Source organism: Pelophylax lessonae (assembly GCF_965119305.1).
Source record: "Pelophylax lessonae genome assembly, chromosome: 3".
Taxonomy (NCBI): domain Eukaryota; kingdom Metazoa; phylum Chordata; class Amphibia; order Anura; family Ranidae; genus Pelophylax; species Pelophylax lessonae.
Window position 1 is genome coordinate 574,738,047 of NC_138770.1, and position 18,921 is coordinate 574,756,967.

Below are 18,921 nucleotides of genomic sequence, written 5' to 3' on the forward strand. Positions count from 1 at the left end.
CACCACTAAAAGGATCCCCCTCAAGGCTCGGGGTACCTATCAGCAGACAGAAAGATAACAGGGACCCCACAAGGACGCACCCTACCAACCTGAGGAGCGCAGAGAATTCAAACCCAGCATCATCATGGACGCTATCCCTGTTCATATGTCCCGGACCCGATTTGGTCATCCCCACTCTTTAGTGACAATTCTGTCAAACCTTTGCTGCTCTAGATGGCTTGTGAGTGCCAAAGGGAACCTGCACCTCTGTCGCAGCTGCACCTGCGTCCACCATCTTCAAGGTCACACGCACAGATACAATCAGTGCTTCCACCAGCGCCTTTTGTGATAAATTTTGTGGCTGCTGTTTTTATTGATCACTCTACAAAGACATTTGATTTTGTATTCACAGTATATGTTTATGCATTATAAGAATTTATAGTTTCATAATTGTATTTTTATATGCATTATTTATTTTTCATTCAGTGCACTGAATTATCACATTTATGTGGGAGTGATTGTTTGCAAGATAGCACTAGCACTTTAGGGATTGAGCACATACTTTTTTACACAACAAGGGATAATTTTTAATTATCCCCTTCTCAACATTTAGGGGAGAGTAGATCTGCCCTGACTGATTATTCAATCATTACTGCGGCAATGTGGCTCTATTGTGCAAAATGATGTACCTGTACTTATTTTCCTTCAACAACCACTAGATGGTGCGATCGCGCGGTGATTGGCTAGGGGGGATGTCCGCCGCCCACCTGCGATCATCCCCGGGAGAGGCAGACCGCCGTATGCAAATGAGGCAGATTGCCGTTCTGCAAGGGGACAAGATGGATGCTAAGCAGGAACCTGGATCTCTGTCTTCCCCTAATCAGTGCAACTCCCCCTCCCCCACAGCTGGTAAGCACCCCCTAGGGTAACATTTAACCTTTTGATCCCCCGTTATCCCCTTCCCTGCCAGTGTCATTAGTACAGTAATCGTGCATTTTTTTTTTTTAAAGCAATGATCACTGTATTAGTGTCACCGGTCCCCAAAAAGTGTCAGATGTCTGATTTGTCCGCCGCAATGTTGCAGTCCTGCTGATTGCCATTACTAGTAAAAATAATAAATAAATTAAAATTTGCATAGTTTGTAGACACTATAACTTGTGCAAAACCAATCAATATACACTTATTGTGATATTTTTTTTTTTTTAAACAAAAATATGTAGCAAAATACATATTGACCTAAATTAATTTGATTTAAATTTTTTTTTTAATTGGCTGGGTTTTATAGCAGAAAGTAAAAAATATTGTCGCTCGTTTTTTGTTTATAGTGCAAAAAAAAATTAAAAACATCAGAGGTAATCAATTACCACCGAAAGAAAGCTCTATTTGTGAGAAAAGAGGGACAACATTTTTTTTTGGGGGTATAGTGTCGCACGACCGCGCAATAGTCAGTTGAAGTAATGCAGTGTCAATATAGCAAAAAATGGCCTGGTCATTAAGGGGGTAAAACCTTCTGGGGCTAAAGCGGTTAAAATCTGATTTCCTGTCTGAGTTTTCACAATACACCCTTCAAATTTTTTTTATGGAAATGTTAATGGAGATGGGAAGCTTATTACAGCTACTGCTTGGCCCATATAAATTAAATTGTGTCTTCATAAAATGTGCATTTTAAGACTTACTTGTTCATGCAACACATTAACATACCTGTGTTTGGCATAATTCTGTCCAGAGTTTAGGAAATAATGCAAGATGTAAAGAGAGCCCTTCATATGCAATTAGGATACCTGTAAAGAAGGTAAAAGAAAATTGAGCCTGAACTTGAAAATGACAATATACGGGCTTCCATGACTGATGAAAAACTGTCTAGCATCCTCTTAGGTACCCATGACAAGTTTTTCAAGGTCTGGACCACATTGGATGCCTACAAACTCACGATCCTATAGTTGGGTCTTAAGTTATTCTGGAATTCAAGCTGCAGTCTGGCCCGCAAGGAAAATAAAAAAACAGCATTTTTACTTGTACATGATTGGATGATAGAAATCAGCAGCGCTCCCCCTTAGATCTAGCGCAAATGCAGTTGAAGTCCGCAGTATATTTGCCTTCAGTGAATCAACCTCAGTGTGTGTATTTTTTATGCTGCGACCCCAGAATACTGGCTGGGACACTGTGCATTTCATCCTATGCAAGTATTTTTGTTTGGGGTTTTGTGCTGCTCCATTAGATACAGTCTTATTTCAAAAAGTAGAACCTCAGCTCCTGAAAGGACAATTGGACTTTTTTTAAATATTAAAATGAACCCCCCCACCCTTCTGATTACAGCCTACCTGGTAAAGGACAACTGTACTTAAATTATAGTTGTCCAGAAGTGAACTTACAATATACATGCCATACCCACAGATAATGCTCTGGTAAAACTGACAAGAAAAACATATTACATCAAGGACCCCACATCTGTACCGATGACCTTTTTTTTTTTTTTTTTTTTTTTTTAGTTTTCAACAGTACAAACTTGATACTTGTCAAATGACAAAACAAAAATTGAATTTAAAAAAAAAAAAAAAAAAAATTAATACCATAAGAGTTATACATCAGCATGGCCCCGACAAACAGCAAAAGACAACCTCAGGATAAGCGCAAACTACAATTCCACATAAAAATAATGGGATTTTTGACTTACCATAAAATCCATTTCTCGGATGTTCATTGACGGACACAGCTCTTCGTCTTCATGACTGTAGGTTATGCTGCCCCCTACAGGAGTAGGACACTAGGCAGAGAAAAGCTTGAGCACGCCTATGGGGCAGATCTGGGGGTATTCTCCTACTTCTTGCTATGGGTATTCAGTTTTTAAAGAAGCAGTGTTAGAAGAAAAACAACCCAACGCCAAAGAGGGGCGGGTGCTGTGTCCATCAATGAACATCAGAGAAATTGATTTTTTTGGTAAGTCAAGAAATTGGATTTTTGAATTAACGTAAATTCAATTTCGCTGATGTTCATTGATGGACACAGCTCCTGATTTTTCTTAACAGTTGGGTTATACTGCCCCCTACAGGAGGATGACACTAGGCAGAAAAAAGGTTGACTATGCCTATGGGCAGCCCCAGCGGGTATACACCCACACTCAGTTAGAGGCACTTAGTTTTGTTACAAGCAGTGTCAGAAGAAAGCCAACTCCACAGAGGGGTGGGTGCTGTGTCTGTCAATGAACATCAGAGAAATGGATTTTACTGTAAGTCAAAAATCTAATTTTCTCTTTCGTTCATTGACGGACACAGCTCCTGATTCTTCTTAACATTGGGACGTCCCAAAGCAGTGTCAAACATGAGGGGGTGGGAAAACAGCAGAAAAAATTCCCAAGGCTAACCATAGTCAACCAGGTAACATGAGGCTCAACCATAACCACTGGAGCTCACTTGAAAAAAACAATACACCCTCAAAGAGGACCAGGTCCTCTAAACAGCAGCCTGCAAAACCTTGCAGCCAAAAGAAGCATCCGCAGATGCCAACACATCCACTTTATAAAACTTTGTAAAAGTGTGCACAGACGACCAGATGGCCGCCTTGCAAACCTCCTGCATCACTGATGCCTGATAACGGAAGGCCCAGGAGGCACTAAGCGCCCTAGTAGTGTGTGCCTTAACAGGGAAAGGAAGAACCTGACCCCTAGTTGAATAGGCCCGAATCACTGTCTGTCTGATCCATCCAGAAATGGTTGCAGCAGAAGCGGCCAACCCTTTTCGAGGTCCAACGGCGAGTACAAACATTGAGTCTGACTTCCTGAAAGACTCCATAGCTTCTAGGTACACCCTGATTGCCCAAACCCCATCCAGGGAATGCAGAGCAATTCCCTTAGGAAGTTTAGGCCTGGGACATAGGGAAGGAAACACAATGTTCTCATTCAAATGGAAATCAGAGATGACCTTTGGAAAGAACAACGGACAGGGACGAACCACCTTAGCTCTGTAAACCAGCAGGTAAGGTGAACAAGACAACGCCGCCAGCTCGAACACCCTGCACGCAGAAGTAATAGCCACCAAAAAGGCCACCTTGTGGGACACGTAAGTAGGGGAACCTCCCAATATTTTTGAAGGGAGATTCCTGGATAACTGACAACCCCAATTTGAGGACCCATGGCGGTAATGGAGACAGCAGTAAAGGAACCAAGTGTCAAGCTCCCTGGATAAAGGTACGCACCAAGGAATGTGTGGCCAATGGACGTTGAAAGAAAATCGCTAAGGCTGAAACCTAGTCATTGATGGTACTCAAGGCCAGGCACTGCTCAAACCCCCCCCCCCCCCCCGTTGGAGGAAAGCCAAGATCCGAGCCACCGAAAAAAGAAGCGCAGGAGAACCCCAAAAGACTCACACTACGCAACATATGTCTTTCCAAGTAGGATGGTAGCGGTAGATTTTTAACCTTTAAAAGCGTAGGAATCACCGATTCAGACAAACCTCTACCCTTCAGCACCTGGTTTTCAACAGACAAGCCGTTAAAGCCAGTGACTGTAAAGCAGAATGGGAGTTTGGCCCATGGGACAGCAGATGTTCCCTTAGAGGAAGTCTCCAAGGAGCATTGGTGACCAGCCGTTTCAGATCGGCGTACCAAGACCGACAAGACGAGTCTGGAGCTACTAGAAAGACCGGAATCCCTTGCTGCCTCCATCCTGCACAGGAGTCTTGGCAGAAGTTTGAGAGGGGGAAAGGCATAAAATCAGAGGAAACTGATGCCGAGGAGACCCTAATGCGTCTGTGGCATCAGTCAGAGGATCCCGAGACCATGCCACAAACCTCTGCACCTTCCATGGAATGTGTGCAGCAGAGAGGGCTGGAACAATCTTTCTGCCCACCTTAGAATGCTGGCTTCTTCCCAATCCACCAGGACACTTTTTGGTCCTCCATGGTGATTGACATAAGCCCCGGCCGTGGCATTCTCTGATTGAATTCATACTGGACACCCCCTGAAGACAAATTGTCCAATGATCCAAACAAAGTCTGATCGCTCGAAGTTCCAGTAAACTGATGGGCAGTCTGGACTCTTCCCGAGTTCAGAACCCCTGAGCACAAGCTGTGCCGAAGATGCCTCCCCACCCGGACAGGCTAGCATTCCTGGTGACAACCGCCCAAGTACAGGGGGAGAAGGATTTCCCTGTCGCAGTGCTGGAGAAGGAAGCCACCTCTAGAGACTGTGGATTCTTGTCCCATGTCACACAAATCTTTTTGCAGAGATCTCATTTGGAGCTGTGCAAACGGAACCGCACCGAAGGTAGACACCATCAGCCCCAGCACCTGCATGCAGGCCCGGAGGGATGACCGTCTTCTGGACAACTGAAGCAGAGTTGCCTCCTGCAATTTCTGGAGTTTTTCCAGAGGAAGCAATACTCTGGCTGAGGCTGAATCAAACCCAGATAGTCCAGTTTTGTGGACAGAACCAAAGCAGACTTCTGAAGGTTCAGAATCCAACCGAACTCCCTCAGAGATCGCAAAGCAATCTCCAAGATGTCCATCAGAGCAGTCGGAAGACTCGCAGAAGAATGTCCAAGTACCCCAGCACCACGATCCCCCACTGACGCAACAATGCTAGCACCGGGGTCAACACTTAAGAAGACCCGAGGAGCGGAGGCGAGACCAAAGGTAAAACGCCACAAACTGATCATGCTCCTCGCCAACGGCAAATCGGAGGAAGGGCTGGTAACCGGCACATATTGGAATGTGAAGGTAGGCATCCTTGATGTCGACAGAAGCGAGAAAATCCCCCACATGTAGGGACACCGCTACCGTACAAATTGACTCTATTCTGAACTTCTGTACCCGCACCAAGCAGTTTAGCGCCTTGAGGTCCAGAACTGGACGTACCTTGCCTTCTTTTCAGGAAACTGTAAACCGGTTTGAGTAAAGCCCCTGAAAACATCCTGAAGCCGGAACCGGGACAATCAACCCATGAACAAGTCTTGCACTGCCCCAAAGGGACCCTGTAAGTGATCTGGGGACAAGTACAGGTTGGAAGGAAAGAATCTTTAAGGAGGAAAAGACAAACTTGATCTTGTAGCAGGACCGAATTACTTGGTTGACCCACTTGACCTGTACCAGAGAGGTCCACGGATTCAGAAATCAGTGAAGACGCCCCCCCACCCCAGGTACAGGTAAGGGCGTCCCTTTTTGCAGGGGAAGCCTTGTCCGCAGGTCTACAAGAGCCCTCGTGGCTTGCATGACCAGGTCCTCTTGGAACCTCCGGGGGAGACCCTGAAGGACTTTTATCCCTTGATGGAGGAAAAAGGCCTCCTATGAGTCGAGGAGAATGGCCCACATCTATGACAGGGCTCCTTGCCCTCCGTAGCCCGTGGAAGAAGAGTACGTGACACCAATAATGATGTCATCCAAGGAAGCTCCAAAAAGGCGACCCCCTATAAAGGGGAGATCAGATAAGGCGTTTTTAGAAGTCTGGTCCGCAGACCAGCAGTATCAGGCAGATAAGACGCTGAAGAACCACTGCTGATACAGACAACCTAAAATCAAAAGAGCCGCATCCAAAGAGGCATCACAGATAAACCGCAGACCCTGGATCAACTGATCCGCCAGCTCCGCAAAGGCAGGGGGAAGCAGTTTCCTATCCAGGTCCCGGCGTAAATATTTTGCCCACTTGTCAGAGTTTGCGACACTAGGGCAATAATAAATACCTGCCTAAGCCAAACCAGCCATAATGAAATATATGGCGGGCCAGAGCCTCCACTCTCCTTTCAACCAAGTCTTTAAAGGCCAAGGACTCCTCAACCAGAATTAAAGTGGAGTTCCACCCTATTTTTATACTTACCTCCATCTTCTCGCTCCGGGTCACCTGAAAAAGAAATGGATAATCGCATATTATTTTTTTTTTTACTTACCTCGTAGCGAAGAAAATATACTTACCTTACTTCCTTCTTCCTCCTTCCTCGGCCGCGGCCCGTCGTCACTTCCTGGCTCTGCAATGATTCCTGGGAGCTGGACGTCATAGCTCCCAGGAATCATTGCGCCTGCACCGGCCCCGACGTCAGTTCCGGGTCGCGCGCGTCATCCCCTTCTAAACAGCTTCTGGGCATGCCCAGAAGCTGTGGAGGGATGACGCGCGCGACCCGGAAGTGACGTCGGGGCCGGCGCAGAGCATCGTGGGACCAAAGAAGGCGGAAGAAGACGCCGAAGAGGACGCGCTGGCTTCAAGCTGCCCACATCTGAGATGGCAGCGCTGGACAAGACGTTTGCAAGGTAAGTATTTGTCCTAACAGGTAAGTGCAACCCGGGACAGATCAGAGGCTAGCCATTGTGGAATGCACTAGCCCTGACTGTCCCGGGGGTATTAAAAAAAAAAAAAAAAAATCCAGGGTGGAACTCCGCTTTAAGGTAGCTTTATTTAACCTGGAAACCAGTGAGTCCACTACAGGTGGGACTGTCCACTTTTTAAGCAGGGAATCCTTATAAGGTTACCGCATAGCAAAACGCTCAGGGACCACAAGAGTGCGTTTTGGACAACCCCACTGTTATGCGACAATGTTGTCAAAGTAAGTGGGAAGGGAGAACATCTCCGCTACAGTGGAGGACCTGTGGTGCCAAAAGGGACCGGCGCCTAGGACACAGCATCTCCGCCATGTTTAAAATGTCACGCTCTGACACAATCAGTGCATCCACCAGCGCCTTTTCATGCACGGCTAGAGGAGCAGAGGAAACATCTTAACTGTCTGACCCAGTAGGGGAATTTGCGTCCGTGGCGGCGGAAACAGATTCAGGATCTGATGGACAGATGAGGCAGGGGAGGCGATGGACGCTATATACTAAGGTCACCCGGAAAAACAATCAGGGGAGGGCTGCCGACTGCGATCCTGCAAGGGGGACACCCTCTGAGCCCCTCCATAGAGGCCCGGACAAGAGGAAATAGTCTGCTTAAAAAGGTGGCCGTCCACCGTGACGCGGACAGACAAGCAGGGTATCCGGATGGTCCCTCAGCGCTAAAAGGCATAGGTGCCCCCCACAATAATGGTGGCATGGTTGCGATTAAAAATTAAACCGCACCCACAGTGCCCCCCTGACTAGGCAGAAAAAAACTGAGTGCCTATAGCTGAGTGTGGGTGTATACCCCCTGGGACTGCCCGTAGGCGTAGTCAAACTTTTTCCTGCCTAGTGTCCTACTCCTGTAGAGGGCAGTATAACCTAATGGTTAAAAAGAATCAGGAGCTGTGTCTGTCGATGAACGAAAGAGAAATCCCATTTTCTCTTTTATTCATTGACGGACACAGTTCTTCATCCTCATGACCGTAGGGAAAGCCCAAAGCAGTGTCAAACATGAGGGGTGGGAACAGCAGAAAACAAACTTCCCAAAGGCTAAACATAGCTAACCAGGTAACATGGAGCTCAACTGAGAACAACTGGAATTCACCTGAAAAAAAAAAACAACTTTAAAGAGGGCAAGTCCTCTCTCTAAACAGCAGCCTGCAAAACTTTGGGGCCAGAAGAAGCATCCGCAAATGCCAACACATCTACTTTATAAAACCTTGTGAATGTGTGCACAGACGACCAAGTGGCCGCTTTGCAAATTTGCATTACTGACGCCTGTTGACGGAAAGGCCAGGAGGCACTTAGTGCCCGAGGAGAGTGTGCCTTGACAGGGAAAGGCGGAACCTGACCCTTAATAGAATAAGCCTGAACCACAGTCTGCCTGATCCATCTGGAAATGGTTGCAGCAGAAACAGCCAGCCACTTGCGATGTCCATATGTGAGAACCAACAGCGAGTCTGACTTTCTAAACTACTCCGTAGCTGCCAGGTACACCGACTGCCCGAACCACATCCAGGTAATGCAATGCAACTTTCTAAAGATGCTTAGGCCACGGAAGGCAACGCAATATCCTCATTCAGATAAAAATCAGACAAGACTTTTAAAAGGAATGATGGACATGGTCGAAGAACCACCTTATCCCAGTGAACAACTAGATAAGGTGAACGGCAACACAGCACCGCTAGCTCAGACACTCTACGTGCCGAAGTAATATCCACCAAAAAGGCCACCTTCTGGGACAATGTAAGCAGGGGAATCTCCCGAATATTTTCAAAGGGAGGTTTCTGAAGAACTGACAACACCAAATTGAGGTCCCATGGCGGCAATGGAGACTGCACCAGGGGAGCCAAATGTCTCCCTGGAGAAATGTACACACCAAAGAGTGTGAGGCCAATGGACATTAAAAGAAAAATCGCCAAGGCCGAGACCTGGCCCTTAATGGTAATCAAGGCCAAACGATGCTCGACCCCTCGCTGGAGGAAAGCCAAGATCAGTCACTGAAAAGAAGTGAGGGTGAACCCCAAAAGACTCACACCATGCAAAGTACGTCTTCCAGGTACAATGGTAAATCTTCCTGGAAGTAGATTTTCTAGCTTTTAAAAGCATAGGAATCACCGAATCAGACATCCCTCTATCCTTCAGCAGCTAAGCCGTCAAAGCCAGCGACTGTAAAGCAGTATGGAAGATCGGTCCTTGAGATAGCAGATCTTCCCTGAAAGGGGGTCTCCAAGAACATCAGCGACCAGCTGTACCAGATCGGCATACCAAGATCGACGAGGCCAGTCTGGAGCCACTAGAATGACAGGAATTCCTTCTGCCTCGATCCTGCGCAGGAATCGCAGCAGAAGCTTGAGAGGGGGAAAAGCGTATATCAGATGACTGAGATAGTCCACCTGCCAATTTTCCAACCCTGGAATGTGTACAGCAGAGAGGGCTGGAACGTTCTGCCCACCTACTTTCCAAGCCACCAACACACTTGGTGATTGTACCCCCTTGGTGATTGACATAGGCCACAGACGTGGCATTGTCCGATTGATTTCGTACCAGACAACCTTGGAGACAAACTGTCCAATGATCCAGGCAAAGCTGTATCACTTGGAGCTCCAGTACATTGATCGGTAGCCTGGACTCCTCCAGAGTCCAGACCCCTTGAGCACAATCCGTACCGAGGGCGCCTACCCGACCGGATAAGGCTGGCATCTGTGGTGACAACCGTTCAGGGCAGGGGAAGAAAAGATTGTCCCCGAAGAAGTGCCTGAGAGCGAAGCCACCAAACCAGGGACCCCTTGTTCTCTGGCTCAACATGATCAAACTGTTCAGAGACCAAAGATTCTTGTGCCATTTCACTAAAAATCTCCTTTTGCAGAGATTTTGTGTGGAACTGTGCAAACGGAACTGCCTCAAAAAGGTAGACACCATCAGGCGCAGCACCCGCATGCAAGTTCTAAGAGATAACCGTCTGCTGGACAGTAGAAGCCAAATCGCCTCCTGCAACTTCTGAAGTTTTGCCAGAGGGAGAAACACTCTGGTCAAGGCCGAGTCCAGAGTCAGTCCCAAATATTTCAGGCTCGTGGAAGGGACCAGAGCAGACTTTTGAAGATTTAGAATCCAACCAAACTCCCTCAGTGTTTGCAGAGTGATCTCCAAGTTGGCCAACAGAGCAGTCGAAGAATCTGCTCATAAAAGCAGATCATCCAGGTACCCCAGTATCGCGATCCCCCGCCCATGCAGTAATGATAGAACTGGGGCCAGCACTTTTGAGAAGACCCGAGGAGCGGAGAGGAGACCAAAGGGTAACGCCACAAATTGATAATGCTCCTCGCCCACGGCAAATCGGAGGAAGAGCTGATGGGCTATACGAATGGGTATGTGAAGGTAAGCGTCCTCGATATCGATGGATGTGAGAAAGTCCCCCTGATGTAGGGATGCTACCACAGTGCGAATGGACTCCATTCTAAACTTCTGTAACCGCACAAAGCAGTTCAGCACCTTGATATCCAGAATTGGACACACCTTGCCCTCCTTGCTGGGAACCGTAAACAGGTTTGAATAGAAACCTTGAAAGCATTCCGACATCAGAACCGGGACAATCACTCCTTGAGCCAACAAATCTTGCACTACCCCATAGAGATCCTGTAGGCGATCTGGGAATAAGTGTAGGTTGGAAGGAAAGAACCTTGCCGACGGGTATGATCAAAACTCGATCTTATAGCCGGATCGAACGACTTAGTGGACTCACTTGTCCTGAATTAGTAAGGTCCACGGGTCCGGAAAACAGCGAAGATGTCCCCCATCCCTGATACGGGCGAGGGCGCCCCTTCATGCAGAGGACACTTTTTGGTAGCCCATTTGCCCAGGAGCAAATCCACTTTGGACACCAAGGACTCCAGGACCGCCATCACTGCAGCTAGTTGTGGGGCCCCCGGAGGGCCCGGCAGCCTCAGAGTGGATTAGCTGGTGAAACAGGTTTCAGTGACTCCATGAATGGAGAGGGGAATTTGCACCACAAGTGTAAAAACACACTGTAAGGGACACCCAACCGGGCTGTCCACACCACAAGGCCCAGCACACCACTACTGCTGTAAAGCAGCAAAAGGGAGAGGGAGCACTCACCGCCACCAGTCAGCTCACCGTAAGCTTCTGCACACCGCATAGCGATCAGTAAAAGACATGTCTGGCTATTAGCAATAGAGCTTGAGGACTTCCCACTACCGAATCACCGCACATCTAAGGTCCAAAAACATGGCCGCTGCTATTTTAAATGGGAAACTATATAAAAATGGCCGCTTAGGCTACACAAACATGGCCGCCGATCTGTAGCAAACCAGGCTACAAGAAAGTGGCGGCCCTGTAAGGCGCATGTGGCTCCCAGGGGGGTCCCGAGGTCGGAAAAAAAGTTCCAACAAGGAGGGGGTCCTAGACAGGCACCCCCCACCAGGACCATCCCCCCTCAAGGAGCAATCATTGTGGGCGCTGGCGTCGCGCTCCCCCCACCCATCGCCACACCCAAATTTATCTAAGAAAGGTATGTCTGTCCCCAGTGGGGGGGGGGGGGGGGGGGGGGGGGGGGGGGTTGAGTGGGGGGGGGGGTGAGCAGATGGGGGGACACAGGCCTCAATAGACGTGATTGGTAAAGGGGGACCCAGGGGTCCGACTATCCCAGGGAGGAGCCCGCGTCCGCCCCAAAACCCGCCAGTGGTAGAGGGGGGGCCGCATACTTACCACACCAGAGATCCGAGCAAGGAACTAGGTCCTTACTCCTGACTAGGCAGAAAGAACTGAATACCTATAGCAGGAAGTGGGAGTGTAGGCGTGCTCAAGCTTTCTCTGCATAGTGTCCTACTCCTGTAGGGGGCAGCATAACCCTACGGTCATGAAGATGAAGAGCTGTGTCCATCAATGAACAAAAGAAAAATTGCTTTTTTATAACAGTTTTATGTAACTGACTATTGCATACAGCTGTAAAAACTCTTCACAAATAGATCCCATATGTAATAGAATCGGATATCTGTCCCCATCAAATTACTACATGAAGCACAGCATGCAGTATTATGGTATTGATAAACAGCTGAACTGTATTTTCAAAGAGAGGCAGCTCTCACTCACCGATGATCTACTTAAACTATGTGACTACATGTCTATTTTATAAGATTTACTTACTCAGCTTTATCAAAGCTTCTGTAAACTTTTCACAATTGATTGCTACACGGCAAAGGAGATGAATAAACTGGTGATATGAAGACAAGTAATCTAGCAGCATGCGGTCATACACGTCATCTTTACCCTAAAAAAGTAACAAAGCAATAATTAAAACAGGCTTTACGGGTTAGGATCACAAATTCAATGATAATTGTGGGAATTCTTTATGCTTAAAAAGAAAGATATAACTTGTAAGATTCTATTTTATAAAAATGATTCTTGTGTTGTCGTGGGAGCGCTCTATGTTTTTCTACCCCTGATGCTTACCCTAACTAAAACAGCTTAGTTAAGCAGTGGTGGTGGTGGTGGTGGTGGTGGTGGTGGTGGTGGGGGGGGGGGGGGGGGGGGGGAGTACTGCGCTTCAAGGATGGTAGATGCGTTTTGTGATCTCGACATAAACTCTTAAATATTCAATAAATATACACTAATAAATATGTGCACTAATGAATCTTAAATATATAAAAAATATAAACAATCAATATGATTTAGACTGTAAATAGATATACCAATTGATGATGTGCAATCTTAGTTAATAAAATAAGATGTGTACCGATATGCGACAAATTCTGTATCTAAAATAAATATAAATATAATGGTATCCCTTATGGATAAATAATAAGGTGCTTAGAATTCAAAACATTATGGGATTGTGCAATAATGCCAGTATAATATCTATTAATCCTGGTGCAAATAATAGTGATTCTTCCAAGTGCAGGTGCCAATAAGTAACATAGTGTCATCATTCCAATTTCACATAGTATTGAGTCCCACCGCGACTACTTGGTCGCCTGACAAGTCGCGGTGGGTCGCCTGCCATTGATTAGCACAGGACTCGTTCTAATAGGAGCGACACAAGTCGCTCCGACTTAGAAAAAGGGTCTTGTACTACTTTGGGGCGACCTGGAGGCGACTTGCTTTGACTTCAATTATATGAAGTCCGTGCATGTCGCGCTGAGGTCGCGGTGCACAGACAGGTCGCCCCGGCAAGTCGTGTCGCCCCTGTGTGAATGGGCTCTAAGACAAATTAATCAAAATAGAGAAAGGTGCTTCAGTGTCCAAATAAAAGTGACAATGTCCCAATTTTCCCCTCCTGTGCATTATATTAAATCTCTTCCACCTATCAACCTTGTGATTAAAAGTGCCAGCCACTTCTAAGTGTGCTAACCGCTCACTTTAATGCTGTAACTGGCACTGAAGAGCACTATTAATCACAAGGTTGATAGGTGGAAGAGATCTTTTATAATCCACAGGAGTGGAAAATTGGGACATTGTCACTTTTATTTGTACACTTAAGCACCTTTCTCTATTTTGATTGATTTGTCTTAATACTATGTGAAATTGGAATGATGACACTATAAGTTACTTATTGGCACCAGCACTTGGAAGAATCACTATTATTTGCACCAGGATTAATAGATATTATACTGGCATTATTGCACAATCCCACGTTTTGAATTCTAAGCACCTTATTATTTATCCATAAGGGATACCATTGCACTTTATATTTATTTAAGATACAGGATTTGTCACATATAAATCATGGTACACATCTTATTTTATTAACTAAGATTGCACATCATCAATTGGTATATCTATTTACAGTCTAAATCATATTATTTATTGATTGTTTATATATATTTTTGTATATATTTAAGATTCATGAGTGCACATATTTATTAGTGTATATTTATTGAATGTTTAAGAGTTTATTTCGAGATCACAAAACGCATCTACCATCCTTGAAGCGCAGTACTCCCCCCCCCCCCCCCCCCACCATAACTTGTAAGATGTTAGAAGAAAATGTGGGGCTTGAAAGAGGTTAGGAGAAATCAGAGCATAGCTGGTGACCAGGGCAGAAGGGACAGTTGGGTTTATGACAGGCTGGCAGAAGAGATTGTGAGTATGGTCATATGGTGGAAGAAAGAATAAGAGTGGATAAACTTGGGAACCAGTTTCAAATAATGGGAACTATTTTATCTTTGGCTTCAACTAGGTCCTCCTCAATATTGGTCAGCCTATATCTGATATAATTTCTACAGCCTAAATTCATATATTGAGTCAAAGAAAATGATGCATTCTATTTATATTACTGTTTCTGCAAACTTTTTTCCTTTCCTATTTATAGTCCTGTGTCCCTGAGTTTATTCCTTTTTTCACCTACTTGTATAGATTGATGTAACACTTAAAAAGCATGCATTAAAAGATTACAATGCAATCTGCCCTTCCCAAAAAAAAAAGAAAAAAGGTCCTGAAAGCTCTCACGAACCCATAAGCACAGAACTGCACACTTACAGAGAAACGCTGATGCTGTCATTGCTGAATTGGATGATAGTCGTGCCTACCTGCTTGCTTTAAGCACTTGCCAACCACACACTGTAGTGTTATTGCTACAGTCGAGGGCGCCCTGATTTATGACTGGGACCCGCTGATCAGTGGAGTGACAGGAGAGCTTTGTGTATGTAAACACAAACCTCTCCTCTGACAGCGGGGATGTGCCGGTTTTTATTTCCCTGCAAAGCATGGAATAAAAACCGGCACATCCCTTAGTAAAAGCACCACACAGTAAACACACTACACATAGCAAGGCACACATTTAACCCTTTGATTCCCCCAAATGTTAACCCCTTCCCAGCCAGTGTCATTAGTACAGTGCCAGTGTATATTAGCACTGATCACTCTATTATGCCTCGTACACACGTTCAGATAATCGTACGAAAATAATGGCTTTCGACTTGATTGCACGATAATCTGATCGTTAGTACACAGCTTTCGACAGCCGATCACGACAGTTCGTCCAACAAAATCCGAAGGGACAAACACTAAAACTTCTGTCGTACGATAGCCTAGCGAAAGACAATCATTTAATCAGTACAGTGAGTGTCCGCTAAAAATCGACAAGGACCGCGCATGATCAGAAACACTAAAATAGCACGGAAAATGCCTGGCTGCCATTGTTTTTGTTTTGCACCATCTTATACGTAGCTAAGCAACCAGGAAGCTTTTCCGGAATCGTACGAAAAAAATCCTACGTTTATGTGCATTGTTCGATATTAGTATCATGCAACAAAATGCGAACGTTAAGTCGTCCGATTATCTGAACGTGTGCACGAGGCATTAGGGTCACTGGAGATATCCGTAGCAGTAAGCCAGTTCCCACAAAGTGTCTGTACTATCACATTGCCATTATAGGTTGCTGATCATTGCCATTACTAGTGTAAAAAAATAAAAATTCCAGTATATATTTCATAGTTTGTAAACACTTAACTTTCACATAAACCAATCAATATACACTTATTGGGATTATTGTTTACCAGATATGTAGCAGAATACATTTTGGCTTAAATGTATGAAGATAATAGATTTTTTGTATTGGGCATGTTTTATAACAAAAGTAAAAAATATTGTATTTTTTTTTTTCCAAAAAAATATATACTTTTTTTCCCGTTCACAGCACAAAAATAAAAAACCCAGCTGAGTAAATATATGTAGGTCTGATAAATGTGTTCTCTATATACGCATATAAAGCTGTCTTTATGTAGCAAATGAACAAATTAAAAGAAACTCAGGATCTATGTTGTGCGGATAGGGCTCAATTGCTGAGAATAATCCTTGGATCCGCTGATCGGGGTTGCACAGAAAAGTGCAGACAATGCTAATGTCACAATATGCCCTACAGGCATATTCCCATTTCAGGCTGAAGATAAGACAACAGAAACATTAGAAAGGAAGTGGATGGAAAGTTGTAGAATTATAAATGAATGGCCCTCGCAGAACAAATCAGGTGGCTTGCTAGATGTGAGACAAGAAAAGACTGAGGATGTTTTTGATTATTTTAAATGTGTCCAGACCATGGCAGTGGGGATAGATGTGACTGATCTACTAACATTACTGCCATAGTTACATAGTTACATAGTTAGTGAGGCTGAAAAAAGACAAGTCCATCCAGTTCAACCTATGATGTGTGTGTGTGTTTGCTAACCGTACATTGTATACCCCTGTATGTTGTGGTCTTTAAGGTGTCCATCCAATAGTTTTTTGAAACTATCAAGGCTCCCCGCTGATACGACTGCTTGCGGAAGAGAATTCCACATCCTTACTACTCTTACAGTGAAGAACCCCTTACGCACTTTAAGGTTAAACCGCCTTTCCTCAAGTTTTAGTGAGTGGCCACGTGTCTTATTGTATTCCCTTACTCTGAATAGTTTGTTCCTTATGCTAGGGTCGCCAGTACAGTATTTGTACATTGATATCATATCCCCCCTCAATCGTCTCTTCTCCAGAGAGAATAAGTTCAGTGCTTGTAGTCTTTCCTCATAGCTGATGTCCTCCATTCCCCTAATTATTTTTGTTGCCCTTCTCTGGACTTTCTCCAGTTCCAGCACATCCTTCCTGAGGACCGGTGCCCAGAACTGGACAGCATACTCCAGATGTGGCCGGACCAGAGTTTTGTAGAGTGGAAGAATAATCTCTTTATTTCTGGAGTGAATCCCCTTTTTTATACAACCCAGTATTCTGTTGGCTTTGCTTGCAGCGGCTTGGCATTGCATGCCACTTCCAAGCCTGTTGTCTACCAGTACCCCCAGGTCCTTTTCCATCCTAGACTCACCCAGAGGTTCCCCCCCTAGTGAGTAGCTTGCTTTCTGGTTACTGGCCCCCAAGTGCATTACTTTACATTTTTCTACATTAAACCTCATCTGCCATGTAGTTGCCCACCCCGTTATTTTGTTCAGGTCTGCTTGCAAGATTTCCACATCCTGTATAGAAGATATTGGCATGCCTAATTTAGTATCATCTGCAAATACTGAGATTGTACTAGATATCCCCTCCTCTAGATCATTTATGAATAAATTAAACAGGATTGGTCCCAGGACAGAACCCTGGGGGACCCCACTTTCCACACCCGCCCACTCAGAGTACTCCCCATTAATCACCACCCTCTGGACTCTCCCCTGGAGCCAGTTCTCTATCCAGGTACTCACCTTATGGTCCATACCTACCTTCCTTAGTTTGTACAGTAAGCGTTTGTGGGGAACGGTGTCAAAGGCCTTTGCAAAGTCCAGATACACCACATCCACAGGCTTACCTTTATCTAAGTGGCAGCTCACTTCATCGTAGAAGGTTAACAGATTGGTTTGGCATGAACGATTTTTCATGAATCCATGCTGATTACTACTTATAATACCGTTTTCATTACTAAAGTCTTGTATGTGGTCCCTTATCATCCCCTCCAAAATTTTGCAGACTACTGATGTTAGGCTGACCGGCCTATAGTTACCCGGGATATATCTCGGCCCCTTTTTAAATATTGGTACCACGTTGGCTTTTTTCCAATCAGCTGGCACCATACCTGTCTGTAAACTATCCTTAAAGATCAAGAATAATGGTCTGGCAATCACCTGGCTGAGCTCATTAAGAACCCTTGGGTGCAAGCCATCCGGTCCCGGGGATTTATGTTAAGTTTCTCTAGTTTAGCTCTAAGTCTATCCTCTGTTAGCCATGGCGGCACTTCCTGAGGTGTATTATTTAGTTCGGCCTTACAAGCTGGGTTCGTGTAGCCCCCCGATTCCTTTGTGAAGACTGAAGAAAAGAAATTATTTAACACTTCCGCCTTTTCTCTGTCCTCTGTGGCCATTTTTCCTTTATCATCTTTTATGGGGCCAATGTGTTCTGGCCTCGCTTTCTTACTGTTTATATACTTAAAGAACTTCTTGGGGTTCTTTTTACTCTCCTCCGCTATATGTCTATATGTCATAGGTTGTAGGAATTCTGTTTTGATGGGTCTTAAGGAATCAACAAGGAAATTATTAACAAGCCGCTCGATCGTTACCCCGGCGAGCGGGAGGGGGAACATCAAGGTAATTTCCTTCGGATGTTTAGCCTGGGACACAGGGAAGGCAACACGTCTTCATTCAAATGACATTTTGGGACCACCTTAAGAAGGAATGACAGACATGGGTGAAGCACCACCTTATCCTTGTGAATCACCATATAAGGTGAACGACAGGATAACACTGCCAGTTCCGACACCCTGCGCGCAGAGGTGATAGCAGCTAGAAAAGGCCACCTTCAGGGGTAGCGCAAGTGGGGAAACCTTCCGAATTTTGAAAGAAGGTTAAGATTCAATCCACCGAGAAGAAGCGAGGATGAACCCTAAAAGACTCACACCATGCAATGTACGTCTCCCAGGTACAACAGTAGATTTTCCTAGAAGTAGATCTCCTAGCTTTCAACAGCATAGGAATCACTGTCTCAGACAAACCTCTATCCCTCGGCACCTGGCGATCAACAGCCAAGCTGTCAAAGCCAGCGACTGTAAAGCAGGATGGAAGATTGGTCCTTGGGACAGCAGATCCTCCCTGAGAGTAAGTCCCCAAGGAGCATTGGCGACCAGCCATACCAGATCGGCGTACCAAGACCAGTGAGGCCAATCTGGAGTCACTAGAATGCC

General features: G+C 45.4%; 1 protein-coding gene across 1 annotated transcript in view; it reads right to left on the bottom strand.

Annotated features, from left to right (window-relative positions):
• The window catches only part of USP34 (ubiquitin specific peptidase 34), a 600,284-nt gene that overhangs the window by 14,229 nt on the left and 567,134 nt on the right, over nt 1-18,921 (bottom strand). The window contains exons 73-74 of the mRNA XM_082250967.1: nt 12,435-12,558; nt 1,681-1,760 (exon numbers count right to left, since the gene is read on the bottom strand). Coding sequence (XP_082107093.1) covers nt 1,681-1,760; nt 12,435-12,558 — 204 coding nt within the window. The remainder of the gene's footprint in view (nt 1-1,680; nt 1,761-12,434; nt 12,559-18,921) is intronic.